The 21,957-nt window shown below is 45.1% G+C and overlaps 1 protein-coding gene across 2 annotated transcripts in view; it reads left to right on the forward strand.

The window, feature by feature from the left end:
- LOC102065129 (N-deacetylase and N-sulfotransferase 4) overlaps positions 1–19,722 on the forward strand; it is a 62,962-nt gene extending 43,240 nt beyond the window's left edge. The window contains exons 7-15 of one of the 2 annotated variants that reach the window (XM_074542074.1): positions 8,971–9,153; positions 10,032–10,128; positions 10,229–10,352; positions 11,211–11,385; positions 11,896–12,132; positions 13,436–13,545; positions 16,252–16,354; positions 16,581–17,070; positions 19,226–19,722. In XM_074542074.1, coding sequence (XP_074398175.1) covers positions 8,971–9,153; positions 10,032–10,128; positions 10,229–10,352; positions 11,211–11,385; positions 11,896–12,132; positions 13,436–13,545; positions 16,252–16,354; positions 16,581–16,700 — 1,149 coding nt within the window. In that variant the 3' untranslated portion in view covers positions 16,701–17,070; positions 19,226–19,722. The remainder of the gene's footprint in view (positions 1–8,970; positions 9,154–10,031; positions 10,129–10,228; positions 10,353–11,210; positions 11,386–11,895; positions 12,133–13,435; positions 13,546–16,251; positions 16,355–16,580; positions 17,071–19,225) is intronic. The other variant, XM_074542075.1, reaches the window with a different exon arrangement.
- The last annotated feature ends 2,235 nt before the right edge of the window (positions 19,723–21,957 follow it).

The following is a 21,957-nucleotide window of genomic DNA, read 5'->3' on the forward strand; positions in this document are numbered from 1 at the left end:
CAATTTCAGCAAATATATTACAAATACCTATTAAGCTCAAATACCAAAAATGTTTGTGCTTCCATGAAGCAGTATCACACAGATGGTTAAATTAGAAAGTGCCCAAGGGACACTGCATTGAAATAAAGTTTGCAGAGAGATTGTCAAGGGGATCTTCTGATGGAATTTTTTTTTAAATGGCTTCTACTAAATACTCTGTGGCTCAGAGAGATATTTTCACTGTCTAATTTATGAATCCTAAAGATGAGTCATGTCTGGCAGAGATGATTTAGTGGTAGGCAGAGGAGGGATAAATTCCACCAAGACAGACAGAAATCAAACCAACTTCCTTGGAGTTTTAATGAGGGTTACAAGAATCCCAGGCAGACCTTTCCAGAATCCAGCTAAGGCAGCAGGCTGCTCAAGTCTGCAGTCTGGGGTGCTTACTCTCTGCATAAACACTTCAAAGCAAAGCTCATTGAAGTTAGTGGGGAAGGCTCAGCAAACAGACTGGCCTTGAAATAAACCCAAATAGCCAAACTCTTTCAAAGGTATCAATCCAGCTCCCCTCTGAAGGGTTTCCTTCATGTGGAGGCTAAGAGCAATAACAAGGAGCTTCAGATGTAATACAAATACAGTTTGGGGCAGAAAATTAAATATTATCTTCTTGGACTTTTGCTTTACTATTTGATACAAGTAAGAAAAATTTCAGTTTAAAGTTTCTTATCTCCCTTGCCAGACCAAAGCTGACTGTTCAATCAGAGTTAAGTTATAATCATCTTTGATGTTATTTACTATGTGGTTTGACAAACATCAAAACCCAGTTAGTCACTAAATCTTAATTAGGACAGACCTCCCAAAAGCTGTAGCATCAGCACTTGCACAGCAGCAAAGAGAGCAGCAAAACCACCACACTCACTAGAAATAAGGGAAGAGGGGAAAATTACATCTAAAGCTACAACCAACCAAAATGTAAAAAAGCTTTACAAAACTGGTTTTGTGCCCAATCTAATTTTGATAGCAAAATAAAACTTGTCCCAACACTATGATTCTTGTAACAGCGTAAGTATTTCTATTAAGCATAGGTAGATCTTAAGCCAAGAAAACACATTAATACTCCAAAAAGTCCATTGCTGCTCATGATGTATCTTCAAAGACAGGGGTGCAATATCAAAGAGCATCTTAAAAGAAAATCACCATGTCCTTAATGGGAAAGTAACACCACCCAGCTATGTAAATATGCTAGAAAATTCTCTGGTTCTGATCAGCATTATGAACAAAATATTTAGGTTTTCTGCAGGTGTGCAGCATCCCACAGCTCCAGCAGCAAAGTCAGCTTGAAACTTGTAAAAATTTATTTTCTGTTTAAAACCGCGTTGAACAGCATCATGTGATTTTTTTTCTCTTCCTAAACCTTCTCAATTCTTTACAACTTTTTGCAGTGCTTTGAGATATCTTTTTAACATTTGCTTCATTGGGTTATATAAGATGAAAAAAGAAAGCTTACGCCATTTCAAAGGAGTTCAACATTTCAGTTATTTTCAGCCTTTTCAAAATTCTACCGCTCATTATTTGCTTAGCTTAATTGTGCTTTAGAATAACTTTTTCTTCTCACAGAATATGTTCTTACAATCTCCCTCCCTCACTGTTCATTTCACCACATTGGTTTTCTTTTCAACCTCTTCCCATCAACTCTCCAGGCACTTCTGGTTTTGCCACACTCCATAGAGAAACGAGCAGTAGAACCAGCCTGCTTTAAGGTGCCTGCTTTTTTTTTTGGAAAGGGAATTTGGTGTGGAAGCTGTGCTATTTTCCCAGGCTCCCATCATCTGCTATCATGACCAAACACAGAACAGGAGGTGGAGAGAGCAAATGGGATGAACAGAGCAAATCCCTCTCTGCTTCCAAATGTAACCTGTGAAAACTCAGAATTAAAGGCAACCCATTTGTAACCAAGTCCCCAAAACGTTAAAGCTTTCAGAGGCAGAATAAAAAAAATTAAAAAAAAAAAAAAAAAAAGGGTTTCTCATAGGCAAAGTTAGAGAGAGCTCCATTGGTGCTGAAGTTTTCAGGGAGATTTTCCACATCCAAATGTCAGACTGAAAACCGAGTGGGTTCTCTGACCCTGCCCTTCATTCAGTCTCGCGGGAAGCGCCTGACATGTTTAATGCTTTTACAAACTGTTCTATTTATCACCTCTTGAGTAGCCACAAGGTCTCCCACTATCTGTTTGATGGCTCCTTTCCTTCCCTCCCCTGCTCCACAGGCCATAAACAACAGCCATAAACATTTAACAGCCAAGATAAGCTAATAAATACAGCCCTAAATATTATTGCCTCCACCAACAACAGCGAGAGAGTCATTTCTCCTAAAAAACACCTCCTTAAACCGGAGAGCTTTTTATTAAGCCGGCAAGTGACAGCACAAAAGGCGCCTACAGCAAAAATGAGTGTGTGGGGCTTTGAGGAGAAGCAGCAACACCCACGGGCTTGGTTGAGCAGTCAGTGAATTGGATTTATTTGCCAATAGGATAGACGTTTTCCCGTTACCCATTCATCTTGAAAAGCTTTTGGATAACCCAGGATCCTGGCACCCCTTTCCTGCAGCACCCTTTTTTCTCTCACAGGAATTCATCAGCACTGACTCTTCCTTTCCCCTTCCTCTCACAGGGTGTTTTTACTCCATCTCCCACTGACTCCTTTCCGTAGTTCCACCATCAAAATGGGCACAAGTAATTTTTCTCCCTATTTTTATATGCATAACCCTCCCTATTCTAGGTTTACACCTGCCTCCCCACATAGGATGTAGAGTCAGGCACACCCTGCACAGCATTTGGCCCATAAAGCCACCAAAGTATATTTGCAACTGACAGATCAGGTTAAAAATGGAAAAGCAGCAGAAAAAGGGTGAAGTTAAACACTTCAGGCTTCTCTTCCCACTTCAATCAAACACCCCTAAGAAGCTTTAAGCAGAGGTGAAACGTGGCAGATGAGTTTCAGGAAGATTAGCTTTTCTTCACAGGAATTTGGTTGTCGAGACCGAAATCAGACCTGTGATTGAAAGGTAACTTTGAACTCCCCTCAGCAGAAGCTACAGGCAGCCCATAATAATGTACATTATTATTCCAACTCCCTGGGAAGTGGCATGGGACGCTTTTAATTCTGAGGGCCACTTAAAGGCATTTCCATTTTTAAACTCTCCCCATGACTAAAGGGCTTTTGCTCATTCCCAGCCTGTTGGATCTGCATTCTCCACATCCTGCATGTGCCACACTTGGAAGACTTTATTCTTGTTCCCTGCTCCCTCTCATCACAGAGACAGGAGAATCACACGTTATTGCTTTGGCATATTAAAAGCAAATACAGAGAGGGGTTAATTTATACCTTCCACAAGAGATTTGGGAATGTTATTATGGAACATCTTGAGTGCTGGTAATGTTTTTCTTTTTATTTGCTTTGTTTCTCTGAGCATAGTAATAGAAAGAATAAAAAATAACCTTGGGCATTGTAGGAAATGTGCTGCAATCCAAAAGTAATTCACAGTGCGGTTCTGCTGAGGGCTCTGTGAGCTGAGCATCTCAGCACATTTTGGGGACAGAAAAAATCAGGCAGGCAACCTCCCAGTAAAAAATGTCAATATTTGTGGAGCTGCAGTTATCAGGGTGCAGCCCACAGGGACACACGTGCTCCTCTCCAACCTGACAAGAGGGAAAGGTTCATTCCGCCAAATTAAAAGGGAGTTTCGTTAACAAGTTACATCACAATTTATCTTAATGTTCATAAACACACAAATCAACCCTGACCTTCCTCATGGTCCTGAATATTTTTCCCCCCGTGGTAAATCATTATTTTTCCCCCTCCATCCCACATGGCTGCACAGAGCTACTGCAGGGAAATATTATCCCATGGAAACTCAAGCCTTCAGCAGCACATTTAGAAACTAATTAGCTTGAAACCCAGAGGATCAGGAAAACATTTCAAGGATAGCACATCTCTCTTCCTTCTTTCATGACATTTTCCTGCTTTATGAAAGCTGCTGCTCCACTCCACACATTTTGATATGTCACCAGAATTCCTTCCCAGCAAGTTGGGTGATGGCAGAAATAGCAGCCAACGACTGCATGTCAGCAAGGGGGTACTGGGGAGAGAGGGAAAGAACCCGATACCTTCATGCACACACCATGCCATTATTTATTCGAGTGAGAGGAGCAAGGCTTCCAGGTGAAAACAAGCTGACTCGGAACTCTCTGATTATTGAAAATGAATCCTTAATAGAAGTAAATGGCCAAGAACTAAATTTCCTCACTGTGCTTGCCATTCAAATTAATTGGAAAGTGGCTGATTTGAGAATATTATATCCTCTAGTGAACTGAAAACGCTGCCTTTTTTTTTTTCTCTGAAACCAAGAGTGGAGAATTAAATTAACTCTGAGGTTTGTTTGCTCAGAGTAGGCCACCAAACTGGATTAATTAATCATCATTTATGAACACACTATCACCCAGAGCAGTCAGAAAACTGCTAAGATAGCAACATGACAGTAGAACTGCCATAAAAACAAATGATAAATTTCCTGCATCTCCAGCCTATAGTAACTTGCCAGGCATTTCTTTGCAGTTCAAAAGAAAATATCCTGGTGAAAACTCTTTCTTAGTTTTTATAGGAGTGCTCAGAATAAACAGAATGGTTTACACTTGCTCTGTAACTTGGGAATGCCAGGGAATGTTTCCTTCCTGGGCCTGGAGATTGCAGAGTGTCATGTCAGGGATGAGAGACATCATTCCTCCATCATTCCAAGCCCAGGTAGAAGCAGATTTTCATTTACCACGTCTAAAGAGAAATGGCAGACAAACTTATCCAAAGTCATCATCCTTTGGGCTTCTTTTTGCCTGCATGTCCCTTGTTCAGCTTGACCTAAACCAACAGTATCCAAAACCCCTGCAATCTGCTTCATTTCCTTAATTTGAACTTGGGTTTGTCCTTAAGTCTGAACCGAGTAGATTTATTTTCTTTTTTAAGAGAGAGTTTATAGTCTGAGGAAGTCTTTTCAATGAGAAAACACAGGTGGCAAGAAAACAAATTCCTGTATCATGAATTTCACTAGAAAATGGAAATAACAAGAGAATTGAATAGCTGTAGACTTCTGCAAAGGCTTCCTGAGGCCACAGACGTGAGTGGCACAATTAGCTGTGCTGCTGATCACCTGCACAAGTGTGACAAATGAACAGCCATAAAACTTCCATAAAACTTCCATTCAGATCTTCCACCCTCATCCAGCTACACACCAATTGCACAAATTTGTCAGAAGCAGTAGTTACTTTTTTTCTCCTTCTCAGCACATGCTTTGAGAGGCTGTGAAAAAAGTAAAACCCCTCTTTTTTCTACTTTCAGGCTTTAAAAAAAACCAGTATATAACTAATATATATAACTAATGGATTAGAACCTCCCAACCAGTTTTCTTCGTCTGGGACCCCACACATCATGAGGTGTCACAAATGTATATGATCGGCTGTGGTGGAATGTGCTCATGATTTAGCCTTTACTTTAGAAGCAAAACTTGGAGAGATAACAGGAAAAAAAAGTAAAATATCAAACCTAGCAACTGTATTCTCAGAAGGAAAGGAACAAGGCACAAGATTGCTCTGTCAATACTGAAGAATTCATTTAATCCTGCCAGCTAAACAATGGAAAAGCAGAGAGCGTTCCTGGGTAAATGAGAACCAATTTTGCTCTTCCAATAGGGAATTTTAAAAGAGCAGAGAGGCTCTGCAGCATTTGTACAGCTGTCCCAAGGCCACTTCCCACCACTGCTGGACAGCAGCTCCCAACTCCCATCCTGGGAGCGCTCAAGGTGGAGAGCAGACACAGTAATGAATATGGGCACAGGAAATAAAATGCCATTCCGTGGTTTTGTTTCCCCTTCAATCAAAGACAAAAAATATTTCTCTCCAAACACTGACTCTGTTGCTTTCTTTAGAGATATTATATTTGGAAAATATTTGATTATCCTGTCAAGAGTATTAAATTATAAACAGATGTGCAGAGTGGAAAGAGAGCAAAACTAAAAAAAAAAAAAAAAAAAGTGCGATTTTCAGGCCTATAAATGATTTTGCTTCAGCAGCAGAAGGGTCATGAATATGAATAGTGCTGAATTCTAGAGAAGCCATTTGTCATTATTAAAATTAGTGCTTTGTCAACACAAAATTCTCCCTCCCAGCCTCCCCCTAGCTGCAGAAGAATCCCCACATTAATTCCTCCCTTCTGGCAAACCTTATTTAAAAAAGCTAAAGACGCTAAGCATCCATTTCCTCTCAGAACAGTGGAATTCCCACATGACACCCAGCTCTGGCTCCTGGGCTTTCCAGCAATAGGCCAGGCAGCAGGAGGAAAGGACCTAAAGGGGAGCATTGATCCTATTTAATTGTGCAGTGGCTGAGAAGATGAGGTGGAACACATTTATACCTAAGGTTCCTAATGGATTTTTTCATTGCAAGTGCTTGATCGATGGCTAGGGAGAGTTTCAGATAGCAACAGAAAGGAATCAGCCAATCCTTTATTCCCAACCCAGAATTGCCATCCTTGAGATTGTGATGCACTGCAGCTGTGCCCTCCAGAGGCAGGTGGCTCATCTTTGTCCAAAACCAAGCGCTTTTAGGTAAAGCTGTGCTAAGTCTGGCAGTTACAGAAGGAAAAAAGCTCTTTACTCTGAATTAATAGGGCAGTGCATCCAGAGCAAGCACACAAACTCTGAGTAGAGAATACAGTGTCAAGCCACTGGTTTCTATTCAAATAGTTTTTTTTTTTAAAGCCCTTTGTTTCTCTCTACTAACTACTGTAGGTTTCATTTTCTATAACACAAGCCTGCATATACAAACATTCCATATAGAGAAAACGAGATTCCAAATAGAGAAAACGCTGTACATCTAAATTCTAGATGTAAGTGATGTGAAATAGCCCTAGGGACAAAAAGCACACAGTGAGAGGGTGCGATGGTCCTGCCATTCGTTTGCAAACAATCTGCGATCATCCATGCTCTAAAGTGAGCAGTTAAAACCCATCACCTTTCATCCCCAGTGATTTGGAGGTAGACAGCAAAGAATTAAATCCCATTTTACTCCATGAATAATGCATCACATCTGGGGCTTTTTCACTTCCAAAAAGACCACTGGAGCAAAAGAAGTCAAAAGAGTGTCCAAGATCTTTTGACTCCATGAAGAGCGATTGACTGGGTCTTTTAAATTGGTTTGCAGCAAAATGAAACTCCTAGAATAAGCTAATACTCTTCTCCTACAAGTACATTTTAACATTGAAAACAATCTCATCCATTTTCAAGTGTAAACAAAGCACAAGGAGCACACAGATTTACTTGCATACTTCATTTGGTGCAATAACATTAAATGTCATTTAGCACTCATCAAACAAATGCTCCAGAAACAAGGTGATATTCTCCAGCAACATTCCTTACAAATGTTTTCCTTTTCAGCACTTTAAAACAGTTTACAGGAAGAACTTTGCACATTTGCGGGAGATGATCTAGCAAGGATCTGTTTGGGTTCACTGGGGTTTATTTTGTGAGGAGAGGATGATTTATTACCTTCCTTATGGTTTCTGGGGTAGTACTTAGGGACATGCACCAAGTTCAGGGCAATTTTAAGAGTCGCTCTGTTTATGTCAAACACTTGGGGCCATAAAACACACAAGAACTGGAATCCACCAAATCAATCCACAGAAAAAACCAACTTGTACAGCTTCCAATCTCTGCTTAGCCCAGGCCCAGAGCAGAATAAAAGGGAAGAATAAATTTCCTTTTGTGGCACGAAGTGTGCAGAATGCCATCCCACTGCAGAGGAGCCATGAGGGACACTTTCTCCCCCCTTGGAGGAGCACTAAAAGCTCCTTGTTAATAATTTAACGAACTGATGGACACATTTCCAAGCACTGGGGGAAAAGAAGCACCACCTTGGCACAGCAAGAGGGTGAGAGTGGGCAGCTGGTGCCTTCGCATCCCTGATGGACTAGGGACAAGCCTGGGATGGCAGAGCAGGAACCTGCAGGAGGGAAAGCTTTTCTGCAGGTGGGTCACTGCTAAAAACCCTCCTGAGACACACACAGGGGTATTTCAGAGCCTATCTGAGGCATATCTGACCCACAGCCCAGGCTCCAAAGGGGTGCTGCCTAAACACTGTCCCTCAGGCCTGGGCTGGGCAAGGCATCGCTCAAAACACACCCAGAAAAACCCTCCAGCGCATCAATTCCATTCATTTTGAATTTACAAACTCAAAATGCACTGACCTGAACACGACTCCTGTAGCAGCTTCCAAAAGAAGAAAGCACAGCCACTGCCCTGCACGTGACTTTATAAACTCCTCCCATTCCTAATCATCCCAGACGAGGCTCACCTGGACACAATTATCTCTGTGCAGAGCAAACCATTTACTGGCAACCAGGTGTCCCCACTGTTGCCAGGTGTCCCCACTGCTGACAGCTCATTTCTTCAGAATGAGGCTGCTTCAGTCCCCAAATCTGCCTTCACTGTCACTCCATCCCAGCTCAGGCCACTGAACTCACTGAAACAGCCAAGTGACAACATTCAGTTTGGTGCCATCTTCATAAAAGTAAAAAATTACAATCTACAGGCAAAACAGCCACAAAACTGAGTTTAATCCCCCTCGTGGAAAGAAAACGCTGGGAAATACATTTGTCACTTTATTCTTATAAACTCTCTTTATTCTAACTCTGAAATAAATCATGAGATCTACAAGGCAGTGGCCACGTGAAGGCTGATAACAAGAAGTTATACCAGCTTTAAGGAGAAAATGAAGACAGAGATACTTAGCTGAGATACCATCCTTCACAAAGCCTGGGAGCGTTCGTGTCAGGATTTATTCCCTTACTCACAGCCGTGCTATTCCAGGCACACCAGCCAGCACCGGGGGGTGGGACAGCAAACTGGATTTGTGGTGTGCCACGCCTGAAAGGCTCCTCTTGCCCCCAGATCAGCATTTTCATGACCCACCTGTCCAACTACGGCAACGACCGCCTGGGCCTCTACACCTTTGCCAACCTGGCCAGCTTTGTGCGGAGCTCCACCAACCTGAGGCTGCGGACGCTGCCCCCGGTGCAGCTGGCCCAGAAGTACTTCCAGCTCTTCCCCGAGCAGACCGACCCGCTGTGGCAGGTAAAGCACCTCCTCTTCCTCCTCCTGCTGCAGCCCCCTCCTTGGAGCGAGCATCTTTTCCTCTAAAAAGCCTTTTTCGAGCGCGGCAATGTGAGTTCAACACAGTTACCTGTACCTGCCTCTCCTGCCTGGAATGCTGTGAGCCACACTGAGCTCGTGGTTACACAGGGTTAAATCCAGCAGGGCACCAAGGAAACCTGTGCACTTATTTAGGGCTTGCACTTGCAAAAAGGTGCAGAAAATTTCCCCTATAACTTTTGGCCCAGCTACAAAAGAAGTATAAATCTACAATATTTTCACTGGGGTGCAGCAATTCTGTTCAGCTGATGATTTTCTCCATCATATTTAGTTAATTTTATTCACCAGCAAAGTGTATCCTCTGTTACCTCTGCAAAAGCAGCATCTGTATGGTAACTGCTTTGAAGAGCAGCCAGTCCCAACCTCTTCTGCAGGGCCTTTTGTTCACAGGTTTTTATTTTGCATTCATAGGTAGGAGAAAGATAAGGAGATGAATAATATCCCACATTTCTATTTTGCCCTTCCCTTTTGCATTCTCACGTAAATTAAAATTGGCACTAAGCCCCATGCATCCAGAACCACTCTGACAGCTCAAAAAGTAATGCCTCAAAGCCATCCAGAGGCTTCCATCTGAACCTCAAATGGAAATTTGATTAAATCAATGTTCCAATTTTTTTTCCCCCCTTCTTTTTCTTTTCTGCTAATGACTGAACCTTGTCCTCAGCCATTCAAAACCACTGTACACACGCTGTGGGGTGTTGCTGCTCAGTGTAGGGCTCTGGCATCAGTGCAGAACACTCAGACCCTGCAGAGGTTTCAGATTCCCAGTGTGATGGGCACCACCACCTTTTGTCCTTCAGAACCCGTGTGACGATAAGAGACACAGGGATATTTGGTCCAGAGACAAAACTTGTGACCACCTGCCCAAATTCCTGGTGATAGGACCCCAGAAAACAGGTAAGGAGCACAAGGAGGGCTTTTAAAAGTTTCTACAGAGTGAAAGGTCCTTTTTTAATTTTTTAATATTTCCTAATGGCACCTCTTTTCATTGCCATAGGTACAACAGCCCTTTATTTATTCCTTCTGATGCACCCTTCCATTATCAGCAATCTCCCCAGCCCAAAAACTTTTGAGGAAGTTCAATTCTTCAATGGCAACAACTACCACAAGGGGATTGACTGGTAAGGAGAATGACAAAATCGAGGTGTTCATTCTTAATGCATGGAAAATCACAGTGGAACAATTCCAGGAGCGGGTGTGACATCCCCTTAATTACTGGATGAATTTGTTATGCTGGGAATTATCAGATGGAAAGAGAATCTAATTGGTAATGATGGGGCATTTAATCAAGCCCCTAATTTTGTTTAGATATTACAGTAAGAATTTTCTGAGTTTTCACACAAATGAATGCAAGAGGCAGTTCTGTCATGAGTAACATCTCTGTCTTGTCATAGCTGTAGCTGCACTGACTTACACTCTGTTCCTTCCAAAGTGGCTTTTCATGAAGTGACGTTCCATTTATCTCTTCACAAGGATCCATCCAATCAATTTTAAATGGAAAAGACCATTCAAAGCCAAAATTCAAATCTTGCAATTCTGAAAGCGTCCAAAAGCAAAAATGTGTCAGTCCCAAAATGAAGTACTTCAACAATGTTAAAATTAAACAGTTTGACATTTAAATGTTGACATTAAATGTTGACATTTTGAAGCTTTTCCCAATTTTTTTTCTGCAGCTAAAACTGAACTCACTCCAAACTGGTGAAAGATATCCCTTTGACACTGAAGTTATTAGCAAAAATCCCATCCATCACAGGAAAAACCTAATTACCAGACTTCATGAGGGCTTTAGCTATTACCAGCACCACCTAAGAGCCAAGATGCATTCCCATTACTCCAGTCTGGGCTGAGCTGAAAAATTCAATTTTGCTTCTTGAGAATTATGTCTGAAAATTCACCTTGTCACCCACCATGAAATGGGAAGCACGGGGCCAGACCCTGTTGTGCTGCTGCTCATTCTGACCAGTCTCTTCCCCTCCAAGGTACATGGAATTCTTCCCCACTCCTTCCAACACCACCACCGACCTCCTGTTTGAGAAAAGTGCCAACTATTTCCACTCTGAGGAAGCTCCCAGGAGAGCTGCTTCCCTCATCCCCAAGGCCAAGATCATCACCATCCTCATTGACCCGTCGGACCGCGCCTACTCCTGGTACCAGGTATGGAATTCTGCGCCCCGGGAATGCACAGTGGGGCCACTGCCAGGGCATGGTGGTGGCATCAGTGGGAACCCGTGTCCTTTTTTCTCTGCTTGGAAACAAAAGCAAGCCTGTTGTTTTCCCCAGGAAACTCCAGGATGCTCTTCTTTGCCTTTTACTGAGCCCACACCCTTCCATAACAAAATCTGCACTACTTATAAATTCTATTTTTAGGGAAATATATAATCATGCTTGTAAAAATGGCAGAGGCAAACACGTAAAGGAAACACTAAATGCGGCGTTAAAATAGCCTGGGATTAATAATCCTGGGACAGCATGAAATACATCATTTCTGACCCTGCCAGCAAGTTCTGCAAGGAGCAAAGCACGGCCGGGGGCTGCAGCTTGTACCGGGTCACGTCTCACTGTCAGCTTTCCAGCTGCCTAGGCAAGGCAGTAAAACAGTGATTTTTAAGGTTTTTAAGCTTGATCTGCAGCATCCCTAGCGCGGCTCGTGTTTCCGTCCCGCAGCACCAGCGCTCGCACCAGGACCCCGCCGCGCTGCGCTTCGCTTTCTACGAGGTGATCGCGGGCGGGCCGCGGGCGCCGCCGGAGCTGCGGGCGCTGCAGCGGCGCTGCCTGGAGCCCGGCTGGTACGCGCTGCACATCCACCGCTGGCTCTCGCACTTCCCGCCCGCCCAGGTAAGGGAGCCCGGCTGGTACGCGCTGCACATCCACCGCTGGCTCTCGCACTTCCCGCCCGCCCAGGTAAGGGAGCCCGCCCGGCTCGGCACGGCCCGAAGCTGCCCCGAGGCTCCTGCGCCCCGCGAAAGCCGCAGCTGCAGCATCACACCAGAAATATAAATGTCATCCTGCTCCCTAGCCAGTCCCCATCATAGAAAGCTTCGCATGTCTTTGATCTGTGCTCCAGCTCTCCTTTCTTAGAGCTGGAGCACAGATTCCTTCTTTTGCCCCCTCTTCCTTCAGGTATTTTGTTGCATTGTCTTTTATAACTTCGCCATGAAAAATTTACCTAAATGCATAGGTCTAAAGAATACCTCCATTGTTGAAGTCATAATAACCTAATAATAATAAAATAGTAAAATAACCTAAAGCAAACATTTCAGTGCTGCAAAGCACATGCATGGGCACTCCTTATCTGAGGACATGGCCACATGGCAGTTCATGTCTGTGCCTGCTGTCAGGCAAAGCTGGAAACGGCTCTGTCACCAGCAAGGATGCCCAGAGTGTGCCCTGGGTGGGACAGAATGTGCTGAAAGGAGGCAGAGCTGAGCATTGCCTACTTTGTCAGGGACCTGGGGGAAAAAAAAACAAACCAAACAACAAAAAGAATTAGAAGCCCTGTCTTCTTGCAATCCTGATTTTTGTTTTTATCCAGCCTCAGCTGTACTATAGAGAGGAGAAGCAGGTCAATCCCGTTTCCAGGAGAAGGGAGGAAATCTCAGTCATTTACTTCTTTCTTTCCTCTGCCCTTTGTACTCTTTGATAAATGGGGAGGAGTCCTGCCCAGAGCTGCTGAGCTGGCAGCAAGGGCAGCATTGCCCTGGGACCCAACAGGCCACGTCTCCTCCTTGCCCACCTCATCCCAGCTTATTCCTGCAGAGGAGAGGGCGATGTCCTGGCAAACGGAGCATGCAGAGGGTGCTGAGCATCCCATGCCCTGTTCCCTGGGCTCTGCCCTCACCTGGAGCTGCTGCCTTCTCTCCTCAGGACTTGCAACAGACACATCGTAAACCTCAACAATATTTTACATCCTTTCCTTATCTCCTTTCTCAGAGTTGTCTGAGTGTCAGGTTTGGCTTGGGAGGTTTAACCCCTGCATTTGAACAAGGTGCACACACAGAGTTACAAGGTGCCCACCTATGCAAATCCAACTCAACCCAAAGTAAAAAGCAAACCTAAAAAGGGGTTCATCCACATGAATGCTTTTAGCACTGTACAAAGTCATTTGAAGCTAATTTAAATCCAGGTTGTCACAGAAGTGAAATAATGCCATTTTTTGGTTACCCTTAGTCCTGTTTCCAAATCAGTGCCATATTTACCCCTGCAGTTGCTCATTATTGATGGACAGCAGCTGAGAAGTGACCCTGCTACTGTGATGGATGAAGTGCAGAAGTTTCTGGGAGTCTCTCCTCACTACAATTACTCTGAAGCCCTAACGTGAGTGTGTTCCCTTTCTTATCTGCCCTGTGGGGTCCCAGGGCACATCCCCTCCCACCAGGATCCCTGCATTACTAATTACAAACACATCAGGACAACAATAACTTGGAGAAGCCTGGGGTTCTTTCCCTGCAGCGTCAGGTGTGGAAAGTTTGCCTTCACCATTCCAATGGAGCCTGATGGCAGAGGCTGGGTGAGAAGCACTCATTCCCCAGTCCCATTTTCCTGTCTGGATTTCCATGTACAGCTGAGACTCCTGCAGGGGAGGGAGTTGGCTGAATTCCCCTCTCCCCTCGTAGTCCAGCAGAAAATTGTAGGAAGCTTTTGCCCTGAGCCTCCCTGTGTGAGGAGCATCCTCTCTTAGAGCCCCAGCCCTGGGACATCTGTGGGCACTGCTTCTCCAAGCCCCCGAGCCAGCACATGGGGTGGGAAGCAGCAAAGCCTCTGCTTCACCTTCCCTGCAGGCTGGTCCTGAGGGAAACACAACCACAGACTTTGCAGCTGCCCCACACTGCTCCTCTCTGCTTGCAATTTCCATTTAATGTTTCCTCTCCTGGCAGGGTTCAGAGTATTTATATCACAGGTTCAAAGTAAGACTTCAGTGCTTAAGGAAGTTGCTCTGCCAAAACCTTTTTCTAGAGAAAGAATTTTGGATTTCAGAATGCAATTTTTTAAGTCACTAGTTTCCAAAGAGGGTGGAGGGGAGGAGGAGTCTGATCACAGAGCTGAGCTATTGATGCTTGAACAACTCACAACTGCACATCTGCAGTGCCTTCTGCTGGGTTTTTAAAATCCACACCCACAGACATACATCTTCCTTGCTGGAACTAAATTAAAGTCATGGAGTCGCACAGCAGGAAGAAATTTGGCCTCTCATACTGGTTTGGACAGGAAAAATGGATTGTAAACAGATCCATAAAATTATGCACTCCCTGTTTAGAGGCATCAAGAATGCAAATGTGCTGTGGAAGCCCTCACTTCTGCATGGATTTGGGATGGAAGGGGAAAATGCTTTAAAGTGTGTAGCTGCTTTCTGGCAGGGCTTGTCAAAGGGGAAAAGATTGCCTAGGATGGTTCCTAGTCATTACTGCCTAACCACTGCACAGCACACATTCCTAAAGGTGTCAGGAAGCAGCCTAAGGAGCCAGGCCTGTGAACAGCACTGGGCAACAAGTCCATCACCCTGAGTAATTGTGTGAAAGTCCTGCAGGAGAGGGAAATCAAGCCAGGCAGAAGGGAGCCATGGGAGGGGAGCGCAGGGGCACAGAGGCAGGGCTGGAGGAGAAGGCAGGATGAGAGGATGTGCTCAGGAAAGTGTTCTCCCTCGGAGGGCTGCTACATTCTGTCACAGAGTGAGAGAGAGATCCTCGTGGTGCATTGCTTGGCTCTGCCCTCCCAGGCATTCCCTGCCTCTGGCATCAGGTGCTGCCTTGCCAGAACCCTGCCTCTCCCGCAGGCTTCCTCTGCAGGGAAGGGGAGATAACCAGGCCTCCAAGGCCTGCTGCTGACAGCTCTAAAACGCTCCCCTGCAGCTTCAGCCTTAGGGCTATCACTATTTTTAAATAAATACCTCCACTGTGCCCAATTACATTTACAGAAGCCCTGAGAGTTCTGTGATTTCTGAACACAGAGGGTTGAATTCAGCCTGAACTGTCTCACCCTCTTTCCCCCTTCCCAAATTTGCACATCATAATGTTCAATAAGCTGCTTCTGAGGCAGAAGGATTGTTTGGGGCACAGTTTTGCAGTTTCCCTTTTACCCAGCACATGATGTTGCTGCTCCTCTTGGGAAATCAATGCAAGGCAGCTAAAGCACTTCACCATGCAGGGAGCAGATGGGAAAGGCCAAAGCAGAAATGAATCTATCATCAATATACCCATTTAATCAATGATTTATTTGTTTTTAATTGATACAGCTGCAGAGACAATTTAGGAAACAAAGGTCTGGCTGCATTAATAGGCTGGGCAAGAAAAAACCCATGGAGAAGGTTCACCCTTCTCCTGAAATTCACTCACTTCTGCATCCGTATTGTAGGGACAGGGCAGGGGCAGAAAGGTGGTGTGTAACTAATTAACTCTGTGCTCCAGCCAATTATCTTTCATCCCTCTCAAACATCTGCTGAGCAGCAGGAAAGAGCAGTGTTTGGATGTTTTATGGCTGCTTCCAGTCCCAGAGCAGTAAATTCCAAACCCGACGCCACGCGGTGCCGTTCGTTCCTCAGCGAGCCCGTTTCCAAGCCCTCATCCAAACCCCTTCTATCTCTGCATTTCAGACTCCACAATCAAATGGCAGGGCTCAGATAAGGCTGCTAAGACAGTGTTTATGCTACAATGCCACCCTAGGAAGGAAAATGGTATTGAGATGCAGTGATAGGGAGCAGCCAGCTTCTTCCTCAGGAAGGTGAAATCATCAGCACCCAAGCAGCGCTTCCTCAGGAGACCTGCACATCACCCTGTGGGCTGGACAAGGACAACAAAAATTACCCAGTGCAGGTCGTGGGGAAAACTTCCTGCCTTTAGACACTTCCAAGGCAGATTTGTGGGAAAAAATGAATCCCCAGAGTTTATACAGGTTGCCCCCTCTGTCCTCAGAATTCCAGTCATCCAGGGAGATGTGTGCAGCATTAATTTTGGGCTAACACTGATGTCTCAGTAGCCAGGAAATGTTTCTGTAGCAAGGTCTTTTAAAAGATATGATCCTCCACAGGTTTGACCCTCAGAAAGGCTTCTGGTGCCAGTTATTGGAAGGAGGGAAAACAAAGTGCCTGGGGAAAAGCAAAGGTCGGAAATACCCACCAATGGACCAAGAGGTAAGGGCTGTTCAGAAATTTATGGGAGCAGTTTAAATACCGACCTTAAATAAACACACTGATTACTTTCCCCCCTTTGTTGTATTTTCAATGGATTGATGTTTTTAAAAATCAGAAACTCGAGCTTTGGAAGAGAGGGCATTGAGTTCCCCCTGTGAGAGCCAATTTGTGTGTGTGGGGGGAGTCTCCTTTAACCTGATCTTGGTTTGTTTCTCCCCCCTCTCAGTCCCGAGCGTTTCTGTCGAGCTACTACCGCGAGCACAACGTGGAGCTGTCCAAGCTGCTGCACAGCCTGGGCCAGCCGCTGCCCTCGTGGCTGCGCCAGGAGCTGCAGAAGGTCCGCTAGCACCGGGGGCGCCCGGCCCGGCGCATCCCTGCCCGCCCGCACCCTCCGGCTCCCTCGGCATCGTCAGGACAGGACCTCACGGACCGCGCCCTTCCCAGCGAACCCAGACAAACCACAGGAGAATACATAAAAAGCCCCAAACCCAAGCCCGACAAGCGTTGGAAAGGCCGCGCTGCCGGCGGAGCGGCACCGAGCCCCTCAGGCGGCTCCAGGCCGCTCCTCCTGCACCCCGGCCGGGGCCGCGCCGCGCCTCGCTCCGCCCTTCCGGGGCACCGGGAGCTCAGCGTGGGACGGACGGGCCCCGCACGGACACACCGCAGGCTGTCCGGACGCGGGCAGAGGATGGGAACGTCTCTCGCTGCACTCGGAGGTTGGTCATGCGCTGGGCTTTTCCCGCTTCGGGTTGCAAATCCTTTCATGTTCCAGCAGGCCTTGCAGCGGGCGCTGCCTGCGGCCTGGTATTGACAGCTGAGCTCCTGTCTGCTTTTGAAACCTCAGACACTGGCTGAGTCATTTAGGGTCTCAGTCTGCAAACTGGTGCAGAAAAGTACCTTTAATTACCTTTTTCAGTGTTCTGGACACAAACAGTGTGCTGGAGCACAAAGCCTTCCTGTAGACTTTTATGGAGTTGAAAGGACAAACACAGCCCCTGTGTATCACACAAACATGTATGACATACGTATCTTCGCTCCTGAATATCTGCCTTGTGTATCTCTAGATCAGACACACACTCGCTTTTAAATGTCTGCTTTTTGTGCCCGCAGGGAAATGAAAGGGTGGTTTACCAGAAATGTGACATGAACTGTGCTTGGTTCTCAGAGCTGTGGGGGCAAGGTCAGCAAGGCAGGGCAGAAACTCCTTACTTGTCCCGGATGGAGGTCATTCCTCAGACCTGCAAGTGGTAAACACGTGTATTTGTATGTAACATAGAAACCCACACTCCCTTATCTTAGAGCACTGGCAACACCACAGATGACTGGAATAATGAGAGCTCTGGATAAGTAAAGCTTGGTCAGAGAAGAGTATCTAAATGGAGCATTTGATAGAATTATAGCTGTTAAAATGCATTAAAACTGGCTCAGCTTTAATTACAAGAGGACTGCCTCACTCTTGATTAAAAGCTGAATAAACATGACACTGGTTTCAGGAGCTTTTCAAGGAAATGAGACAAACACTAGAGAATCCAGAAAATTATTTCTTGTTCTTAACTTTTTGTTTAGAAAGAAGTCCATCTCTCCAGCTCTCTGCTCTGTAATGGCACCATGTCCTGAAAATCCACCAGATATTTTTATACCTCACTCTTATTTTTTAGGTTTGAATGGGCCTCACATTTCTGAGAGATCTCGTGTTCCATTGAGAACTGACATTTGAATTGACTTCTTTATGTGTCACAAAGATGAAATAACATTATTTCCAGGTTCACTCCCTCCACTTGTAACAGGACCCACCAGCACAGAATTTCTCTGCACCGCCGTGTGACAGAGGAGCCTTTGTGAACTGCCTGGAAATGATCTCCTTTGCTTTCTTATGCCTTTTTATGTCACTGACCACATCGTTGTTGGGATTCTTACAGACCAGCAAAACACAGGCAGCAAAAATGCAACAATTATTGAAGGCAAGAGGGCTGTGGCTGGGCAAGACCGTGTCTGTAAGGCGCGGGATTCCTGTGCTGCAGGCTTTGATTGAAGTTTCACAGTGCTGCAGGGGGGCTGCAGCTGCAGTTTGCTCCCATGGCCCTGGAAATGGGAATGCCAGGATGTGACCCTGTGGGGCAGGCAGGGCAGTCAGGGCCCGTGGCAGCAGAGCTGACGATGAAAGCAGAGCTTTGGGAAAGCTGAGCTCCTGTAACTGAGGTTGTCTTTGAGCAAGAAGCGATCAGAACGGAATCCAAACCCCTCTAAATTATGCATTGACCTCTCAAGGTCTAAAATAAAGTTGCAGGATTAACTGCTCCGAGATGTTGTCTAATAAAGCAAATTTCCTCTCTGACAGGGGAGCAGGCTGCCGAGAGTCCCCCAGACAAATTACCATGGCGGAATTAGAAATTCCCGGGGGAGGAGGAGGTTGTGTAAGGAAAGCGCGGATGGGTCCAGGCTCCCTGATGGTAATGAGGCGGTGGGGATGTGCCCTGAATGCAGAACCAGGAGCTGTGTTTGCTCCTCTCCCCCTCCCCACAAGAGGCAGGGACATGGGGGATCTTCCATCCCCTGAACAGCCAGGGGTGGGCTGCTCCTTGCCCCTCTGCTGGGCCACCCAAAGGGAGACATCAACCACTCATTTAGCTCCCATCAGTAACAAATTATGTTCATAACAGGCTTAAAATTGATGTTTCTAACAGGAATGTGAGTGTGCGACATCTGTGTCAAGCAGGGACATAATTCAGCAGTGACCAATGGCTGATTTGATTGTACTGAACTAGGGCTAAGTTTGGGGTTTCTTCTACATAACTCTGTGTTCATGGGACAGGAGTTTCCCTGTCAGACAACATTTCTTACACTGTCTTTATTTCTCTTTTTGTGTTCCAGTTCATCCTTTTAGTGTGACTGCAAAGGTGTGGACCTGCCCACGGACTCGATTCCTCCATCACTCTCCTATCTAGAAAAGCTGCCAAAAAGAAATCAGGATTTGCAAGCGACACAGATTCTGAAGTGTTCAGTGCTCCAGTGACTGGATAACTTTTATAAGACTTCTGTGATTTCTGCAGTATTTCAGAGCAAAGGACATCCTGTTGATAGAGCTGAGGAAAAATTTCACTGTCTTGCCCAAGCTCTTTTTACTTAAATTTTTCTTTCCCCTCCTAGATGACGACAGCAAACCCAGTTGAACAAATACTTGGTGTTGAAGCAGAAGGAATGAAAATGAATTTTGATCACTCAAAGTATTTTTGTTGGGGGGGTGGGGATGGTGAGGGAGGTCAAGGGCTGTACTTGCTGGAATTGTTTTAAATAATTGATGTGCTCACAGCTGATTATGGGTTCTTCTCACTGCCACAGAATAAACACTTCTGATGGTGTATTACAGACAGAGCTTTGCTTCTTCCCTTAAACCCTCCTTCCCATTTCCTGAGCCAAAACCTGGGCCTGCCCTCCCTAAGTTTGCCCTCCCTGCACCCCACAGGACACGGACACGCAGCCCCAAGCAAGCTCTTGCCCTAATTAAAAATAATTTTCTTCTGCTCCGTTTGAGGAATATTGAAAGGCCCTGGTTCCAGCTACTGCAAATTCCTCAAACTGTGCACTCAGAAGTATGAGACAGCTTTTTTTCTCTCCCTAAAATCTCGTAATGCTTCTATTTTTTATTATAAAATATTCATTTGTTTTACTGATCTGTGTCAGAATGAGGTTAAATCATGGCAGAGTCGAGGATTCATTCTACAAACCTTCCAGAATAGCTAATTCAACCTCCCTAGAGCTTCTATCGTTGAGCAAATTAGAAATGACATTACAGATATCTCACCACAAGTTTTGCCCTTTTTTTCCAGGTCTGCCTGGTACTTGTAGACAAATTTTCAAAGGTAGCTAAATTTCCAAAGTATTTTAGGAGTCTAAATCTGTTAAAAAAACCCAGGAAAACAAAAAACCCCAAACTTGTGGGCCCCTATACTTGTAGGCCCTAAAAATCAGCTGGCTTTCCATCAGGCTTTCCAGGTCCAGGCAAATTTCCTGCCTCAGTCTTATTTAATAAAACAACAGCAGAATGCTTGAAAAATTTTACTACTTCCAGAAAATTCATGAATCAGACGATTCTGTCCTAGAACCTGGAAAGCTGAACTAACTTGTGAGGTGATCTGTTGGTGTAAAGAGATTTTCCTATGTCCAAGGAGAGGAGAGGAGCTCTTTGTCAGGCCTGTAAATATCCAAATCCCAGTCAGCAACTGATTTATAGAATGGCAGAAATGAATCCTGCGTATAATTTATGCTCCTATTTCTGCTCATGAGGAATTAAAGACTTCCCAGGAAACCAGATTGATATTTGCATTTCAGTCAGCTGCAGCTGCTGGGTGCGGAGAAAAACATTTAAAACATCTCAATAAAGCCAGATCTGCCACTTTGGGTTTGCAAAGCTGTTTGTCCTGCTGCAGCTCCCTCCAAGCAGACCTGGGCCAGTTTTATAGTGCTCCTATTTCTTTGGGACTGGGAATGTGACACGTTAATACACAAATCTGTCTCCGTCACAGAAGGTCAGGGGGGTTGGCACTTGGAGTCATCCTGGGCTTTTCTCAGAGGTTATTTTCAGCCAGGAGAAGGTCAGCAGCGGGTGGAGTGGGATTTCTCAATCTGAATTGCAATTCCATAAAATGCTGCGGGGGTGGAAAAGTGTGGTTTATAATTTGGGAGATAACTGCATGCCATTCAATTGACTTTGTACTTGCCACTTCTCAGAGCCCGGTGGATGTTCTGCTGCCTTGCAGAACTTATCTGTAACACACATCCCCTGTTGGTAATTTAGCTTCCCTTCAGAGGAGGAGCTGAGCTACAAGGAAAAGCTGGATGTTGGAGGAGATGAGTTTTTTCAAAACTTGCTCTGAGGCAGATATTTATTTACAGTTTTTCTTTAACTCTGTGTGTGTGTGTGTTTCACTGTTTGCCTTAGCTGGGGAATCATCTCCACATTAAATCTGCACGCCCTCCAAAGGCTCTCAATTCCCATCAGCATCACTGGCAATTAAATATTCTGGTGAAGGAGAGAATAGACCCACCAACAGAAAATGTTATTTAATGACATTGTAGCTGCAGCACATCTTCCTGCAGAGCTTTGTGTAATCACACCAAGTAAGCAAAGAGAAATTGTTCTGCAACGTGAAGCATTTAATATTTCATAAGCAATCTGATCTAGAAAAAGAAAAAAAGGCACAAAATCACCTTTTGGGTACTTTTTTATTTTGGGAGAAAGTTTTGTGTCTTAGATTTTGGGGTTTCTGCCTTCCTACAAGAAGTGCTGTAGCCTGCTTCCCCTTTGTGCTTTCCTACTCACCCACACTCCTTGGGGCTACTTCTCATCAGCAGCATTTATTCATTCACCTGCAAATTTCAGTCCCAGCTGAATTTAATCCTTGGCTAACTTCTGCTCCCTGCTTCCACAGAGGAAAACTGCACATCTCCCAGGGAAGCATCACCTTTCATTGCCCAGACCACACAGGCTTCAATTACTTTTAGGTTGTCCCTATTTTAGGTTATTACCTTTAGTTAATTAGGACAAAATGTGTTCTAGGAGAGTGCTGAGGATCTCTCTGATGTGGTTTTCCTGCATCATTCCC

The sequence above is a fragment of the Zonotrichia albicollis genome, chromosome 5, assembly GCF_047830755.1.
Source record: "Zonotrichia albicollis isolate bZonAlb1 chromosome 5, bZonAlb1.hap1, whole genome shotgun sequence".
NCBI lineage: Eukaryota > Metazoa > Chordata > Aves > Passeriformes > Passerellidae > Zonotrichia > Zonotrichia albicollis.